We start from the raw sequence: 17648 nt of genomic DNA, 5'->3' as shown, positions 1-17648 counted from the left end.
AATTTATTTATTTAGAAAATTTCGAATTTAAAAAATAGATGCATTGTATTGGACTCTTATAAATAAATAAAAATTTATTATAAATTCTCATATAAATGAGGAAGTCCAATGTTATGCGTTGGACTAAACTGTAAATTCACCTAAGGTGTGCATGTACACATAAATCACTTGTGCTTAAAATTTTGGATTTCATTCCAAGATTCTTAAATGACGTTATAAAGTATGAAAATAGCAAGAGATAAATATTTTAAACTATTTAATTAATTTTGGTTAACTTAATTAGTCCAAGCATTAATGAAGAATATATTATTATTGTTATTATTAGTATTTTAGATTTAATTTATTTAAATTATTATTATTATTATTTTAATTTTTCATTGATTTATCTCATCGTTTAATTTTAAAATCCATATTTCTAATAAAAATTAAAATTTTATAGTGATATCAAAATTATTTTTTATATTACTAATTTTTTATTTAGTTATTTAATATATTTTTAAAATTATAAAATTATGAGTTAATTTTTTTATTAGAAATTAATTACTTTTTTATATTTATGAGATTTAATTTGATTGTTGTTGGAATTAATTTAATAAAAAATTTAATTAACTAAAAATGTAAATCAACAGAATTCAGAAGGCTATTATGGCAACTCATCAGCAAAGGGCAAAAGAGTAATTTCAGAATTATCCTTTCCTTGCAAATATAAAAGCTTCTCGTAGCTTAGAGCCAGCTCTTCCACCCACCTACATATTACTTACTCCTCCTTGCATTTTCTCCATCAGTACCTCAACTTTCCATAATCGCCGTTTCACCCAAATCTCTCCTTCAAATCGTTTTCATTTTCGTCCGTCTGAGCACTATAATCACCAGCTGCAGCTACAACCACCATGTGTGGCGGTGCTATCATCTCTGACTTCATCCCTCCCACCGTCGCTGGGCGATCTTCGCGCCAGTTGACGGCGGACTTTCTCTGGCCTGATCTAAAGAAAGCCATTGGGAAGCAGTACTCGAAGCCGGTCGCTGTTGATCTTGACGATGATTTCGAGGCTGATTTTCAGGAGTTTAAGGATGAGTCTGATGTCGATGAGGAAGATGATGTCTTGCTTGATGTCAAGCCTTTTGCTTTCTTTGCTACTGCCTCTCCTCCTGCTCGCAATAGCAGTCTATCCCGCGGTAATGATTTTATTAACCATCTCCTTTTCATATGTTTTATAAATGTTTTGTGGGTTTTTAATTTAGTTTTCTATTTGTCCGAGTTCTTTGTTTCTTTGCTGCAGCTGATTCTTGTTTAGATTTTTTTTTTTTTGTGGGCAAATTTTTAATCTTACTTCAAATGGATTTTTTCATTTTCTTGGAGTGATCGTCTTGGATGCAAGTATTTGTCTTATGATTTTTGCCTTTTTTTTTTTTATCCGCTCTTAATATTTCTCTTTGGAAAAAGTTTCTTACTTTTTCTATACATTTATTTCAATGCTTGAGGAACATGACGCTCATGGGGATGATTTTCTGTTGCTTATGGTCTGTTTGATGGGGTGGGGGAAGTGTAAGGAGTGAAAGGGTAAATGAGGATAAAAAAGGTGAAGGGTAAGGAACGTTATAATAAAAATTTTTTTTTATGGGTGGATTAATAGAAAGGTAAGTAGGGAAAATGACTATTTTGTTATGTTTATGAAGAGGCGAAGGAGAAGGGTAAATTTAAGGGGTGTATAACCATCTCTTCATTTTTACGCCTCCTTGTTTATCTCCTTACTCGCTCTCATCAAAACAGACCCTTAAAGATGACTATGTTGGCTCTTGTGTTTTACTTCTAATGATTATTTTGTGGAAAAAGGACTTTCCCCCTAATTTCATGTGGATGTTTAGTTTTCTATGGGATTAAGAGGAAATTATTTTGGAAATTTTTGTGGTTTAGTTCTGATATATCATTTTTATGAGATCTTTTGTCCTTGATTCAGTTAGCCACTACAGTAATATGCTTTGATCAGAATAAAATTAGAAAAATAAATATGTGGTGATGGCTGCTACTTTGTCAGGCTTTTTTTGGTTTTAAATCTGGGATTTTTTGTTTATGAATCGAACTTAGTTAAAGTATTATTTCTTAATTTGACCATTATAATTTTTCAGTTGTTAGATTTTGTTTCTGTCTTGCAAATAAGCACCTTTTATCTGCTTTAATTTTATCTTTTTCTGCAACTTTAGTTGTTCTTTTGCCCTTTTAACCTCTGACTATTTTCTTAAGATCGGTAGGAAAATTAACACAGGCACAAAATTTTCCTTTTGGGATGGAGAGGGGAAAAAGAATTCTCCATGCTGTTGTTGTTATGATACGATAGCATATGCTATTCTATAAAGATTCTTTCCGGTTTGATTGCTTAAGATCTTTTGAATCAATAGATTTGTTGTAAGATATTGGTATATATTCTGTTTACCATTCTGTCCTTTCTCAGCATTAAAGTTCGTTTTTTCTAATATGAAATTAGTTTTAATTTATATTTATTATTTAAGCTTCAAATTGTTAGCAGTTAAATATTCTTTGTTGGCCGTTAATTTGCTCTTGCACAACATAATAATTTTGGGAATTGCTTCTAGCGATGATGAGATCAAACTTGCTATTTTTATTTAAGTTAAAAAAAAAAAATGAAAAAGCGAAGGGTTGATATCTTGTTAGACTACAAGTTATGTTTCATCCATATAATCCAAGGTGCCTTTGAATTGCATTTTGTCTCAAAAACACTGTTTGGTACAGAGGATTGGTTTTCAATTTGTGTGCTCAGGTGGTTTTATCAAAGCAGAGCTGCAAAGTGGGTATATTGCATGAGTTTTATCTCTTCTGTACTGATTTTTTCTTTCATTGTTAATTTTTCACTTGATGATTTTTTCCTTAATTATGAACCTAAGATTGTTGTAGGATTTTGCCTGATATGTATTTTATGATGTGATAGGACTCTCTATGCTGGGCATTATTTCTCTTTTTTTATGCCTTCAGTTGTTATTTGTGTAATGTCTTTCGCTTTGTGATTAAGGCTCTACAGCTGTAAAATCTGTGGAATTCAATGGGCAAGCTGAAAAATCTGCTAAGAGAAAGAGAAAGAACCAGTATAGAGGAATCCGGCAGCGTCCATGGGGAAAATGGGCTGCTGAGATTCGTGATCCCAGGAAGGGGGTGCGTGTCTGGCTAGGAACATTCAATACTGCAGAAGAAGCTGCAAGAGCATATGACGCTGAGGCACGTAGAATTCGGGGCAAGAAAGCTAAAGTGAACTTTCCTGATGAAGCTCCACGTGCTTCCCCAAAGCGTACAGTTAAGGCAAACCCTCAGAAACCGCTTTCCAAGGAAAACTTGTCTCAGAGTTCGAGTTACTTGAACAGCACAGAACCAGACTACTTCAATACTTTGGGTTTTGTTGATGAGAAACCACCTGTGAACCAATTTGGCTTAATGGACTCTTTTCCTGCCAATGGAGATGGTGCAAACAAATTCATTCCTACACGTGATAATGTCCCCATGTATTTCAATTCTGATCAGGGGAGTAACTCATTTGAATGTTCTGACTTAGGATGGGGAGAACAGGCCTCGAAGACTCATGAAATCTCATCAGTTCTTTCAGCTACTCCAGAAATTGATGAATCTTTGTTTGTGGAGGATGCTAACCCTTTAAAGAAGATGAAGCCTGACTCTGGAAATGTAGTGCCGGTAGAAGAAAACAATGGAAAATCTCTATCTGAAGAGCTGTTGGCTTTTGACAACCAGGTCAACTTTCAGATGCCATATCTTGAGGGAAGTTGGGAGGCCTCGCTGGATAACTTCCTTAATGGAGACTCGACTCAGGATGGTGGAAATCCAATGGACCTGTGGAGCTTTGATGACCTGCCTAATCTGGTTTATTGAAAAAACCCGTAATTGCCTGTAAGCTTCTGTAAATAAGGTAACATGTTAGTAAGTTTCATCTCTCTGTTGGCCTCATAATTGCTTGATTGAGTTCTCTTATATTGATCAAAAGCTTGAAGGTTTTGTTACTTGTCATGTAGGTTTCTAATTTCGTTTTTCTTTGCTTTGTAGGGATGGTTGTGTCTGATATGTAGTATCAAGAACATCTGAACATTCTTAAATGTTAAATCCTTTGTGGAAAGTGTTCTAAGGAGCTTTTGGTACAAGAGTAGTACATGGGTATTTTAGGTTCCCTTTTACATTTTGAGACATTGTTGTTGAATTTAATGACTATAATTGACAGTGGTATGTGTGATTTGTGTTAAAAATATAAAATTTTAACTCTGCTGTTTTATTTCTGTCATGGCCTTATGTTTTCACAGAGGCCATCATTTTTGAATCTGTTAATTTCTGCTTCATGGTGATATCAGATAATGAAATTTGTTTGTCTCTAGAAGTTCAAATGGCTTTTGCATTGATTAGACTTTTCCTTGTGATTTGCTCCCTTCAAGTCCCTTGATTTTTCTAACCTTAGTCTTCCTTGGATAGCATTCAACGAAGTCCAATTGCTCATTTACTTGTGGCTTATTTCTAAAATAGGATTATGTTATTTTATGACTATTCTACATTAAACTTAAAAGACTGTCGCGTATACTTCCTTTTTGAGAGTTTCAAATCTTTTTGGTTTGCATCAATTCTGATTTTAAAATGGTGGATGGGGACAAATTGTAGTGGGTTTTTTTTTTTTTTTTTTTTTTGATTCTTAATATTGATGCAGAAGTGATCCTACACAGACGTGAAAAAAGAATAAAAGAATTTAATTAGTAAAGATAATTTCATACTTTGTTCATTGGTTGGAGGGTCTCTTTCATTTCCTTTCAAATAATCAAATAAGCAACTCAATTTTCTTCAATGGCAATTATTAGGTGAGAAAAGATTTGGGGTTTGATTAGGGACATACTTTTGTGTCACACGTTTCATTGGTATGGCAGCGCATGTTAGTCTCTTTTTCTTTGATTTATTTATTTGTCTTTGTCGTCTACGCGTACGCATGATGTGTCTAGTAACTGTGCACATGCGGTCAGTGCAGTCGCGATAATAACCGGGGGGCTTGGCGAAAAGTGAAGGGGTTAGGGCGGTGGGTTTGACATGGTGGTTTTCTCATAATCTCATGTAAGATCCTACGTCCGCCTGCAATGTTCAGGCTGAGTAACTCCAAAATTGAGGAGGTCGGTGTGGGGTGAGAGAGATCTGGGATAGGTCCCTTTTAATATTCTGGGGATCACAAAACATAGGAGTGTGAGCCGTGTTTGGCTTCTGGCTTTTGTAGGCCAGTGAGTGCTTAGGGAACCTATAAAAGGAATGCTGACTTCGTAGATGACCACATTGAAATTCTTACCAAAAGCTTTTGAGCTTGCCTTACGCCCATCAGTTCATTGTATAAAAGGTAAAGAATTCATTGTCTTAGAATTCTCACTGTTGGTTCAGTTGGAAAAAATTTGGTTCTGATTAATATTTGAAGAGAAAATTGGAGTTTCATGAAAGAAGGTTAGAATGGTGGATGGGGGCACACATAGTGGGAGAGGGGAGAAAAGGGAATGCAAAAGCTGTAGCAGCATTAACCAGGAAATGATCAATGATGCACGCCATCTCTGTTTCGCCTCATTTCTGAACCAAAATTCCTAGAGATCAAAAGGGTCTTTTTTTAAAAAAAAAAACTTTTGTGCTTCACACACATTCTTTCTCTTCACTAGTTTCTTTTATTGTTACTTTAAATGGAGGGAAGCTGGTGATGAGTTCAAATCATGGACGGACTCATCTTTTGGTTACTTTCGAAGATTGTACAAGAAAGGCAAAAAAGCCAACAAATTATTGGTCGATGTGGATGATATATCTTTGTCGCTTTAATGGGTTGGGAAAATTATTAAATGTCCTCTTTGGTCTAGCCTGTAGTTATAGAGGTGAGCTGTGATATCACGGGTGGGAATGGATTTTGGTTGGTAGCGACAGCATTGCATGAGGAGAAGCTGTATTGCTTCCACAGTGATTCTCCTAATGGAAGGCCCATCGCAGTCGATTGCTTTACCTTTGGGCCATGATACGGTGAGTGACCCACAAGCCCAGCAACTGTTAATGGGAGTTACATTTTCAGTAGGCTCTCAACAATGAGCCAATGATGATTGAAATTCATAGAAAAAAGCAATGTTGTTTTATTAGAGGGAAAGCGGAGATATGAATAAGGACAAGAGGATTGGTCACCGTCATCATTCATCAGCAAAACTAATAGAGGTGATGTTGATGGTCAAAGAGTCTCCATGAATTTTCATTCATTTTAAAGTAGATTCCAGACGATCATCTATAAGATTTATACAACACTAATCCAAACATTTAAACTATCAAAAATGAGGTTCAGTTCAATTAGAAATTTGCTTTTCCAGCCAATCCTTTTCACTTAATGTGGTTGCATCCAAGCAACTTTACAGGTTAAAGTGTGTTTTTTTTTTTTTTTAAAGCATTTAATTTCAATTAAAATTTAAATTTTAAGAGTTTAAATAGAAAAAAAAAATCAGTATTTTATATTTTTATTTAAATTTTGAAGTCAAATTGTTTGGTAGAATTACACATTCATCGGTTGAGAATTTTGACAAACAATTGATGATTAGAATTATAAAACATTTTCAATTTCATTTTTCAACACATTTTTGCTAAATATTATAACCTTGTTAGGTATAATCTAAGATTTGTGTCTAAATCAATGAGGAAATTAAATTAACATTATTAGTAAATGTTTGCTGTGGCCATGTCAAGAGCTCGTGTTACACTTGCACAATTAAAATAAACCATAGACTTTCTTTCTTGGTCATTCAACAAACCTTGCAACTATTCAATCAAATTCATTATTTTAACAGGTTCAAACCTGCAAAAATTGTTCAAGAACACATCAATGATTGATAATAACAACTCCCAAAATAAAAAATACTGTTGCCCACTTGAAAAAAAGGCCGTTTGGATTTGTACTTGTGGGCCTAATGAAACATAGACACTAACACTATGTTTGGATAGAGAGAAAATAAGAGAGGAAAGAAAATTTGAGAGTAAAATAATTTTATTTTTCATTATTTTGTGCTTGGATAGAGATAAAATAAGAGAAGAAGGAAAATTTGAGAGAAAAATAAAAGTGTTTTGTCAAATTCTACTTTTTCTCCAGGATGAAGAGAAAATAGGAGGAAAATATATAAAATTATAAATATATCCCTATATTATATAAGTTTTTATTTCTTAACTTAGGGGTAAAATTATAATTTTACTATTTATAAAATAATTTTTCCTCTTATATTTTCCTTCCTCTATCTAAATATAAAAAGGGAAAATATATTTTCTCCTCATCATTAATTATTAACTTTTTTTATTTTCTTCTCATTATTTTTCTTCCTCCAATCCAAATACAATGTAAATTTTTAGCTGCTGTTGGTTGATGCTTCTGGTATGGTGCACTCTTTTCTCTGTTGTTTCAGTAAATTTTTCAGTAAAAGAAATTAACATAGAGATTAAATCTCTTTGGCCATGGTTCAGTTACCCTCTGCTTTAGGCAGGTTGGTACTGTCTTCAAATGTGTCTCTCATATATGTTGTCCTAACAAAAAGCCTGTTAAATCTTCTCTTGATTTTTGAATTTCTGGCTACAATTTCTCCTTTCAAACGTATGCATGCAATATGGTAAATTTTGTGCAAAATATTGATAAAATAGACTTTGTCAATTTTTAGAGGTGATGTGACTTCTGAAATTTCACTTTTTTAATTTTTAACATGTTTTTTTAGTATTTGATGTTGGGATGTCATCAACACTATCTTAAAAGCCTATTATTTTAGGTTAATTTATTATATTCAAAATAAATAATTATGAAATGTTTCCTGGGGAAATCATTTTTCTACTCAATGTACTTGAATTCACATGATATGGAATAATACAAATCCTTCTCTTTCTTACATGTCAAACTTCACAAGAATGGACTAATTTAAATTTCTAACATTTAAGTGTTGTTTAGCTCCAAAAAAGGCTTTGAATTGCATGATTTATCTCACACAAAGCAAATAAATGAATAATGACAAAGTTACTTTATATATGTATATATACATATATATATTCAGTCATGCACTAGAATATTTTCTGTGATTAATGCAAACAAAAAGTCAGCCATGGCGAGGCCAAGGCTAAGCTCTCTCTTATTCGTCTTCTTTCATCTTCATCTACTTCTTATTTCAGCAACTTCAGAAGAAAAGTTCGACCACCACCCAAAGAAACATGTTCATTTCTTCATCTTTGGCGACTCATTTCTAGACGCCGGAAACAACAATTATATCAACACCACAACTCTTGACCAAGCAAATTTCTGGCCTTATGGAGAGACTTACTTCAAGTTCCCCACCGGCCGTTTCTCGGATGGTCGTTTGGTGGTGGACTTTATTGGTGAGATATGCAAATCTCATTTTGGTTAACCAACTAGATATTCTTTCTCTGTTTCAATTCGTCGTTACATAGATACATATATACTATCATTATCTTCTCCTCTAATCTTGGAAATTATTTTTTTTTTGCCTTTCTTTTTTCAAAACCCTTATAGCTGAGTATGCAAATCTTCCATTAATCCCACCTTTTCTGCAACCTGGCATTGATGAATATAGATTTGGAGTGAATTTTGCATCAGGAGGAGCAGGTGCTTTGGTTGAAACATTTCAAGGGGATGTAAGTCTACTGTTACAATGAAAATTGTATATCTTCATCAGTACATGACATTTTTTTTTTAAAGAAATACTGTTCTTTACATGTTATTTAGGGAAATCTTTTGCACTCATGGATTGCTGAATGCTACTTTTAGTAAAATCAACTTATTGTCTGCATTGATCGACTTTTTCTTTTTAATCTTTGTTTTCTTCCATTGGCTTCTATAACCGATAACCCATGATGGCAAGCACAGGAATGTTATGCTTTTTAAAATATTTTGCTTGTGAAAAGAACAAAAGGGAAAAGGTTAAAGATCAGAGATCAAGGCTTTAATGGTGAATACATGTAAATGTTAGAAGCTTGTAGAGACTATTGACCCAAAATCTTGTGGGTGATGTAAGCTTAAGTTGAGACAGTTTTTCTTTTTATTGGCTGGATGCACCTAACGTTTTGGGTCCACTAATTCCTGAGGCCATTGATAGCAATTTGTCAAAAGCAATAGGAAGGACAACACCCCCAACCCCCCCCCCACCACCACCCCCCCCCCCCCCCCCAAAAAAAAAAAAAAAAAACCTTGATGGCATTCTCCTTCATTTTTCACATTCAATCAAAGGAAAAGACATAAAATTTATGAATATTTGGGACAATCCAAAAGTGAAAAAGACTAAAACATGACTGAGACGTCCATGAAAATGAAAGTTTTTAATTTCATTTAGTACCTAGAGAATAGTGGCACTAAGTAGTCATGTCATAGTTGATGATGTTTTCTTGTTTCTTTTAGGTGATTGACCTTAAAACACAGTTGAGCTACTACAAGAAGGTGGAGAATTGGTTGAGGGACAAATTAGGCAATAATGAGGCTAGGATGACAATTTCAAAAGCTGTTCACTTGTTTAGCATTGGTAGCAATGATTACATGAGCCCTTTCTTGACCAATTCCACTGTCTTAAGGTCTTACTCCAACTCCAGATACGTTGGAATGGTCATTGGCAATTTGACTGCAGTTCTGAAAGTAAGTTTTCAAGTACTAATCTTCACCTATAATTATTATTATTATTATTATGTAATGGGTATTTCATCAATCTAAATGAGCTGATTGTTTCTAATTTGGCAGGAAGTTTATAAGCTAGGAGGCAGAAAATTTGCATTCATCAATCTGCCAGCATTAGGCTGTCTTCCTGCTATGAGAATAATTAAACCACAGAACAATGGTAGATGCTTGGAGGAAACTTCACTGCTAGCAACTTTACATAATAAAGCTCTCTCCAAGCTCCTCTTTGGATTGGAGAAGCAATTAAAAGGGTTCAAATATTCAATCTTCGACTTCAAAACCAGCCTTCAACAAAGAATGAAGCATCCTTCCAAGTATGGTATGTACTACAAACAATCTACCCATCAAGAAGATAGAAATTAGCCACTCTCATTTCTTGGGATATTAGCCCTTTTTGTATGAGAGGCTTGTGGGCTCTATACCAATAAATACGAGCATTATGAATATTTACGTGTGAAGCTGGTATGGGTTGGTAAAAGAGTTATCCTATCTAGGCCTGTAGGATTATGAATTCTCATGGACCAAGACCATAGAGGTAATTTTTGAGAAAATAGGATTGAGCAATAAGTCGATTCGATTTTTTTGGTTTATAACAGAAAACTACTCAGCCTGATATAGAAAAACTATTGCCACATCTTGATATGTTATTTTGGTAAAGTTGGAATTGTTATACTGAATTGGCAAATTGGGTGATGAAGGTTTCAAGCAAGGGAAGGCAGCGTGCTGTGGAACAGGGAAGTTTAGAGGGGTTTACAGCTGTGGAGGAAAGAGGCTAGTGAAGGAGTTTGAATTGTGTAGAAACCCAAATGAATATCTGTTTTGGGACTCTTTTCATCTCACAGAAATGGCTTACAAACAATTGGCAGATCAAATGTGGGGTGGGCATGGAAATTCTCCTGCTGTTGGGCCTTACAATCTCAAGCAACTTTTCAAAAATTGAAGCTCCCACAAACCCTTCTTCTTCAAAATTCTCTTGGCATTGTTTCGTATAAACAAATTAAGCCATTTATTATAATTATTAATATAATATATCAAAATATTTCCATTTAAGTTATAATAATTTACTATATATTGGGGCCCAATTGCATTTCAATAACTGAGTGAAGATGCTGTTGCCCAAGCCTCAAATTATTATTGTCATCGTGTGCTTTCGTCTTGTTAGAATATTCTACCCAAATTTTTTTTTATTTTTTTAAGTATTTTTATTTATTATTAATATTTTTAATTAATTTTACACAAATTAATTTAATTAAGTCCTTTTTGTTTGATCATATTAATTCCCACAATGTATATACAAGCTTAAACTAGCTGGTCAATGAGGCAAGCAGCATTTTAATCCAATCCAATCATATTCCTTAAAAGGCAAGGTTGATAATATTATAATAATTGATACATCTCTCTCTTTCTTCATAATTCAATCGTTGAATATTTAGGAAAAAAAATTAAAAAGTTAATTTCTTTGTTTATTTTACAATTATGGTGTACTAAACTTTGAAAAAATAAAAAAATTATGGTGTGCTAAAATACTTTTAAATAAGAAAATTATTCATGTTAGTGTATATGGTTATTAATAATTTTAGTTTATATATATTTTTTAATTTTAACATATAAAAATCATATAACATTTTTAATTTTTTATTAATTATTTTAAATTTTATTTTTATTATTTTTATTTTTAAAACTTTTTAATAAAAATTTCATAATAAAAATAATTAATATATATATATATATAAATATATGTAATTAATATATTATAAATTACTTTATAACAATAATTATTTATTATAATATTAATAAGATATTTATTAAATAATTTATAATATATATATGACAGAGAATGACACGTGACATAGTGATCACCAATATCATGAGAAATAATGTAACATGTTAGATTTTATTATGTATTAGCTATGTGATAAAATCATGAAAAAAAATGACACGTATCGATTTATCAAGAATAACTTTCTATTTTATATAAATATATAAATATAAATTGGGATTGTAAAAAAAATTACCAAATTGGAAGCTTGTCATTTTAAAAGCATAATTTTTAATGAGAAGATTTTTAAAAGCATAAATTGATCTTTATCTGCATTTGTTCATATTTAGATTACTAAAAAAATTTTCACGTAATTATTTAGTGATAATTTAATAATATTCATTGAATTCGCAGAGTAAATTTTCTGTATTAAAAAAAGTTAAAAAATTTTCTTTGAAAATCCTATCTAAATTTATAAATAAGGATGCAGTACAAAATACAATAGAAGGCAACTGAAAAAAAAAGTCAAAAATGGAAAGTTCAAGATTCTGCTTTTTCTTACCGGTTTTCTGTGTCAGCCTCCTCATCCCGGCGAGAACCCTAACTCTTCCACACAACCATGTAGCCTTGTTCATCTTTGGGGATTCATTATTTGATGTCGGCAACAATAACTACCTCAAAAACGCTATTGGCCTGGCGAATTTCTGGCCTTATGGGGAAACATTCTTTAAGCATCCTACTGGCAGGTTTTCCGATGGCAGACTCATTTCTGATTTTATTGGTAACAATCTCTTTTTCCCTTATGGGTAATGAATTTTTTTCGGAAACTTGATTGATTCTTTGCAACTTTTTCTTTGTAGCTGAGTATTTGAAGTTGCCATTAATTCCACCATATCTCCAGCCTGGTATTCAATTTACAGATGGGGTGAACTTTGCTTCAGGAGGGGCTGGCGCTTTAGTTGAAACCCATCAAGGCAGTGAAGGAAGGGTATACGATTTAATTTTCTCCTTGATTAGGCGAGTCATTTTGCCTAATTTTGTTCAATGATAATCTTGTTAATATAATTCTATCAGTACACAGTTGAGTCTTGCCAAATGGGTTCATCTTTGTGGATGTGGTGATCGTTGTCTTTAATTCTCTTTTCACCTTATGTGCTGCAATTTTGTTATTTACCTTTTCCACCTTTCCTCCATAGGTGATAGACCTTAAAACTCAGGTTCTTTATTTGAAGAATGTGAAGAAACATATAAAGCAGCAGCTAGGTGATGCAGAAACTAGGACATTATTGTCCAAAGCCATTTACTTGATTAGCATTGGAGGCAATGATTACATAGCACCTTCCAGTGAGTTTGAGTCCTTCCCTAAAGAAGAATTTGTAGGGATGGTCATTGGCAACCTGACATCTGTGATCAAAGTAAATAAAATTCTCCACTCCTGCAAGTGAACTGACTGAGCTAACCCCAGTTGATCTTGTCTTTTTTTCCCTTCCAGAGTTGATCATGTATCTTATGATTATAAATTCGTGTTTCAGGACATTTATAAGGTTGGAGGAAGGAAATTTGCATTTGTAAGCATGGGGGCTTTTGATTGTTCACCAAACATGAGAGCACTTAAACAGGACAAAGGAGGCTGCGATGAAGAAGTCACAGCTCTAGCAAAACTACACAATAAAGTACTTCCTGATGTGCTTAAAGAGCTACAGGGTCAGCTGAAGGAGTTTAAGTACATAAATTTTGATTTCTACACTACATTAAAAGAAAGAATTAATAACCCTTCAAAATATGGTATGTCTATCTGCTTTTGTTGCAGTTTTCCTGACTAATTAGACCAGATTCTGTATCTGTTTTTTGGAACTGGATTTACATATTGAGAGTAACCTGTGAAGGTTTCAAGGAGGCAAATGTAGCATGCTGTGGAGCTGGTCCATTCAGAGGAACTCTGTCAAGCTGTGGAATATCAAAAGATTATGAAGTATGTGAAGATGTGAGTGAATATTTGTTCTTTGATTCTGTTCATCCCACAGAGAAGGCTTACAAGCAACTTGCAAAGCTAATCTGGAGCGGAGGTTACAATGTCAGCTGGCCTTACAATCTTGAAACACTGATTGAGGTAGACCTTGAAGGCCTTTTGTAATGAAAGAGGCGGCTAAAGATTGAAGGCTGAAATAGTTATTCAGCATAAATGATGATCTCTGAAAATAAATTAATAACAATTTGATTTAGAAAGATTGTCATATATGCAATATAATAAAGAGTTTTGTCTTGTTACCCAAGCTTCAAATATCATATTTTGACTGCCTTGTTGCCCAAGCGAAATAGTTCAAAGATATATATATATATATATATATATATATATATATATATATATATATATATATTATGCCATGCGCTTGCATCGCTGAAGAGGTCACTTTTTTCATCCTTCAAACATTGATATTCTTTGAATAGTCCGATTTGGAATTGCTATCAAAATAAAAATCGAAGAGCTTACAGTCTGATTTGATTCCCATAAACTATTGAACCAAAACCGGTCCGGCATGGACCGTTGCCTTTCTAGAAGCAGATGGCCAATCAACTCAGAAGCCTCCAGTTCAAGGATCTATTTTTTAAGGACAAAGCTAATGTTTCACTGAAAAATGAATTAAAAAAAAAAGAAAAAAAGAAAACCAATTCAAAGCCTGCCATATTTGAAACTCCAAACGCAGCATTGTTTTTTCTTAAATTTTTAATTTGTTACTCTCTGATGGCAGAATAATTCCAGATTTCATAGGTAAGATTAATTATTTGATCAATGAAATATAAAAAATTAAGCTGATTCTATTGAAATTTCTTACGGCTGAGTGTTTCCCCATATCTCCAGCCTGGTAATCATCAGTACACAAATGGAGTAAACTTTGCTTCAGGGGGAGCTGGTGCTCTAGTTGAAACCCATCAAGGAATGTTATATATAAATTGAGTCTCTTCATCAAACAACATTAATTATAATCTGATTCTTTGAGTTTTTTTAACTCTGCGATTTCCATTTCCTTCACAAATAGGTGATAGACCTTAAAACCCAACTTAGTTATTTCAAGAAAGTGGAGAAGCAGCTAAGGCAGAAAGTGGAGACCAAACCTTTTTTTATCGAAGCCATTTACTTGTTCAGCATTGGAAGTAACGATTATGTAGCACATTTCACAACAAATTCCACTGTGCTTCAGCAATACTCTAGAGAAGAGTACGTTGCGATGGTCATTGGAAATCTAACAATTTGCGCTCAAAGTAATAAATAACTTCTTTTCTCCAGTTCTATCCAATTTGATCGTAGCTTATGGTTACAGTTTCGTGTATCAGGAAATATCTAAAAATGGTGAAAGGAAATTTGGAGTTGTAAGCTTGCCCCCATTGGGTTTTCTGCCATCAATGAGAGGATTTAAACAGAACAGATATGGTGGATGCATGGAAGAAGTTACAATTCTAACAAAACTAAATAACAAAGAACTTTCTAAAGCTCTGAATGAGCCAAAGAAACAGCTAAAAGGATTCAAGTATTCGAATTTTGATTGCTACTCTTCAGCAAGTGAAAGAATTAAAAACCCTTCAAACCCTTCCATAATTTCTACACTATGAAGCATTCCACTTGACCATTAGACGACTGGAAGTGAGAGAGACAATAAATTGTAAGGGCCATATACAAAATTATAAATAAAACGTATCTATCTTTATATACTTGTGACTGCATATATTTATGTAAAAATATATTAATAATATAGCATATAGTTCATATTTAAACTAATTATTTAGAATTAAAAAAATATATAATTATCAATCAATTAGAAAATACTTTAGAATATATAAAAATAATAAATAAAAGTTAATTCTAATTTATTGAATAATTATTTTATTGATGAAATATAACAGACCTTCTCTATTTACTTGTCCCTTCCAGAATACATTATTTTATCATGCGACTCAAAGCAACTTTGCATTTGTAATTGAATTAAAGCTGTACTCAAAAAATCTTTTTTTTTTCTTTAAACTCTCTCAAATATTTCTTCTTAGTTGCTTAATGTATTTGTGTTATTGTAAGAATGGTAGAAAGCTCAACCATTTTTATAGAAAATCTTGTCACTTTCTTAAATAAGTTTAATAAACTTAAAGTTACTTTAGTAAATAAACAAATTAATAAACTTAAGTAATTATTTTTAATTAATTACTTAATAAATAATAATATTTAATATTAAAATGTTGGGAACAATTTTTTTTTTTTAAAAAGTAAGAGAAGTGATAATTAAGGGATTTTCCATAAACGTGTGTGAAAGATGCAGTTCCAATCTCTGGATGATATGATGTGCTACCATCCGCTATCAAAAATTTAATAAATATTTCGATTTACAAAGCATAGTTGATGAAAGATAACCATTTCTTAATCAAATTTGTAACTTAATCTGGCTGCTTAGTCCCGTTGACAATTGCCAAAAATTAAATTAGCTACTAATATTATATATTTTTAACTTGCACGTCTTTGAGATCACCATAAATAAAGAAATATGAGAACCAACAAGTCTTGTACATTATAAACATGACCATCAGAACATGAAATATGGGCTAAAATTAAAGATGGCAATAACCTCAAGTTCCCATATTTATTTCTTGGCTTTTTGTTTAAGTCTTCTCATCTCAACTCATAGCCAAACTGATCTATGGTCTCCAGAGAACAGTGTTGCCTTGTTCATCTTTGGAGATTCACTATTTGATGCAGGAAACAACAATTACCTCAAAAATGCTAGTTTAAGGGCAGATGTTTGGCCTTACGGCGAAACATTCTTTAAGTATCCAACTGGGAGATTTTCTGATGGTCGACTAATTCCAGATTTTATTGGTATGATTCTAAATTCCTTCTTTTCTTGCTCTTCTGGTTAATAAATTGGATATGTCTTTCTTTGTCACAGCAAGAAATGGGTTCTGAGCTTCTAATTGATTGCATATTTCTTTGTAGCTGAGTGGTTAAAGTTACCTCTGCTTCCACCGTATCTCCAGCCTGGGAATCATGACTATGTCTATGGAGTGAACTTCGCATCAGCTGGAGCTGGTGCTCTTGTTGAAACTCGTCACGGAACGGTATGTAATATTGTTTGCTACTTGCTAGGCTTCAACTAACTTTCTTTATATATATATATATAGAGAGAGAGAGAGAGAGAGAGAGAAAGAGAGAGAGAGAGAGTTCTGGAATTGTATTTTTTATTCTGGTCTTGCCTTCTTGCTTCATAGGTGATAGACCTTAATACTCAGCTTAGTTATTTCAAGGATGTGAATGAAAAACTGAGGCAGCAATTAAGTGATGCAGAGACTTATAACAAATTAATATCCAAAGCCCTTCACTTGTTTAGCGTTGGAGGCAATGATTACGTAGTTTATGTGACCTCAAACTCAACAGTGTTCAAGTCATTCTCCAAGGAAGAATACGTTGGGATTGTTATTGGCAACCTCACAAGTGTAATCAAAGTAATTAATTTTCTTTGAAATTAATCATTGATTTGAATTTGGGAAAAATTAAAATTTACAATAGCTTAATTATGTTAATTACGTTTTGGACCTCTGTGTTTCAGGAAATTTACAAGAATGGGGGAAGGAGATTTGGATTTGTAAATATAGGGCCTTATGGTTGTGCACCATTCACTAGAGCACTAAATACCAGTGGTGGCTGTCTTGAAGAAGTTACAGCTCTAATCAAACTACACAACAGAGCACTTTCAAAGGTCCTTGAGGATCTACAGGAAGAACTAAAAGGATTTGAATATTCAGTTCTTGATTTCTACACTTCATTAAGCAAAAGAATGAACAAACCTTCACAATATGGTATGTCTCTAGCTATATATCTACCTTTGACCAAATATTTATTTAAATATGTTATGGAACTAGAGATTTGCATTACGTGTTGTGATTAACTTGTGAAGGTTTTAAGGTGGGGAAAGTGGCATGTTGTGGCTCTGGGCCATTTAGAGGAATTTTAGACTGTGGAGTAAAACATGAGTATGAATTGTGCAATGATCCCACTGAATATTTGTTCTTTGATTCTGCTCATCTCACTGAGAAGGCCTACAACCAACTTGCTAAGCTCTTTTGGAGTGGAAGCCCTGATGTTACCTGGCCCTACAATCTCAAGACACTCCTTAAGGCTTAGGCGCAAGTCTCAGTTTGTAGTT

The 17648-nt window shown here is 33.1% G+C and overlaps 5 protein-coding genes across 7 annotated transcripts; all 5 read left to right on the top strand.

Annotated features, from left to right (window-relative positions):
* The first annotated feature begins 737 nt into the window (after positions 1-737).
* LOC110634608 (ethylene-responsive transcription factor RAP2-12) lies at positions 738-4290 on the top strand. Of its 3 annotated transcripts, none has more exons than XM_021783679.2 (3): positions 738-1176; positions 3027-3929; positions 4064-4290. In XM_021783679.2, exons 1-2 carry the CDS (start codon positions 891-893, stop codon positions 3890-3892), a joined length of 1152 nt encoding a protein of 383 aa, XP_021639371.2. In that variant the 5' UTR covers positions 738-890; the 3' UTR covers positions 3893-3929; positions 4064-4290. The 3 variants fall into 3 exon arrangements, with proteins under 3 accessions (XP_021639371.2, XP_021639373.2, XP_021639372.2); XM_021783681.2 differs by having other exon boundaries at positions 746-1176; positions 3036-3929; XM_021783680.2 differs by having other exon boundaries at positions 763-1176; positions 3027-3910.
* A 3791-nt stretch (positions 4291-8081) lies between these two features.
* LOC110634605 (GDSL esterase/lipase 5) lies at positions 8082-10903 on the top strand. The gene is made up of 5 exons (XM_021783677.2): positions 8082-8398; positions 8553-8674; positions 9435-9665; positions 9768-10023; positions 10403-10903. Exons 1-5 carry the CDS (start codon positions 8128-8130, stop codon positions 10642-10644), a joined length of 1122 nt encoding a protein of 373 aa, XP_021639369.2. The 5' UTR covers positions 8082-8127; the 3' UTR covers positions 10645-10903.
* A 1053-nt stretch (positions 10904-11956) lies between these two features.
* Positions 11957-13731, top strand: LOC110634597 (GDSL esterase/lipase 2). Its single transcript, XM_021783667.2, has 5 exons — positions 11957-12244; positions 12324-12451; positions 12660-12878; positions 12996-13248; positions 13350-13731. The coding sequence occupies exons 1-5, from the start codon at positions 11995-11997 to the stop codon at positions 13595-13597; spliced, it is 1098 nt and encodes a 365-aa protein (XP_021639359.2). The 5' UTR covers positions 11957-11994; the 3' UTR covers positions 13598-13731.
* Positions 13732-14199: 468 nt separating this feature from the next.
* LOC110634635 (GDSL esterase/lipase 1-like) lies at positions 14200-15072 on the top strand (the record flags this gene model as incomplete). Its single annotated transcript, XM_058148086.1, has 4 exons — positions 14200-14238; positions 14291-14402; positions 14500-14724; positions 14771-15072. Coding segments are annotated over 4 exons (678 nt in total), but the record flags the coding sequence as incomplete, so codon positions are not given.
* Positions 15073-16056: 984 nt separating this feature from the next.
* Positions 16057-17626, top strand: LOC131181016 (GDSL esterase/lipase 1-like). Its single transcript, XM_058149330.1, has 5 exons — positions 16057-16324; positions 16442-16563; positions 16714-16947; positions 17052-17301; positions 17400-17626. Exons 1-5 carry the CDS (start codon positions 16063-16065, stop codon positions 17624-17626), a joined length of 1095 nt encoding a protein of 364 aa, XP_058005313.1. The 5' UTR covers positions 16057-16062.
* The last annotated feature ends 22 nt before the right edge of the window (positions 17627-17648 follow it).

This window comes from Hevea brasiliensis, chromosome 6 (assembly GCF_030052815.1).
Source record: "Hevea brasiliensis isolate MT/VB/25A 57/8 chromosome 6, ASM3005281v1, whole genome shotgun sequence".
In the NCBI taxonomy this organism is placed as follows: domain Eukaryota; kingdom Viridiplantae; phylum Streptophyta; class Magnoliopsida; order Malpighiales; family Euphorbiaceae; genus Hevea; species Hevea brasiliensis.
Note: the sequence above shows the minus strand (reverse complement) of the source record. Positions and strands in the feature narration are given on the sequence as shown.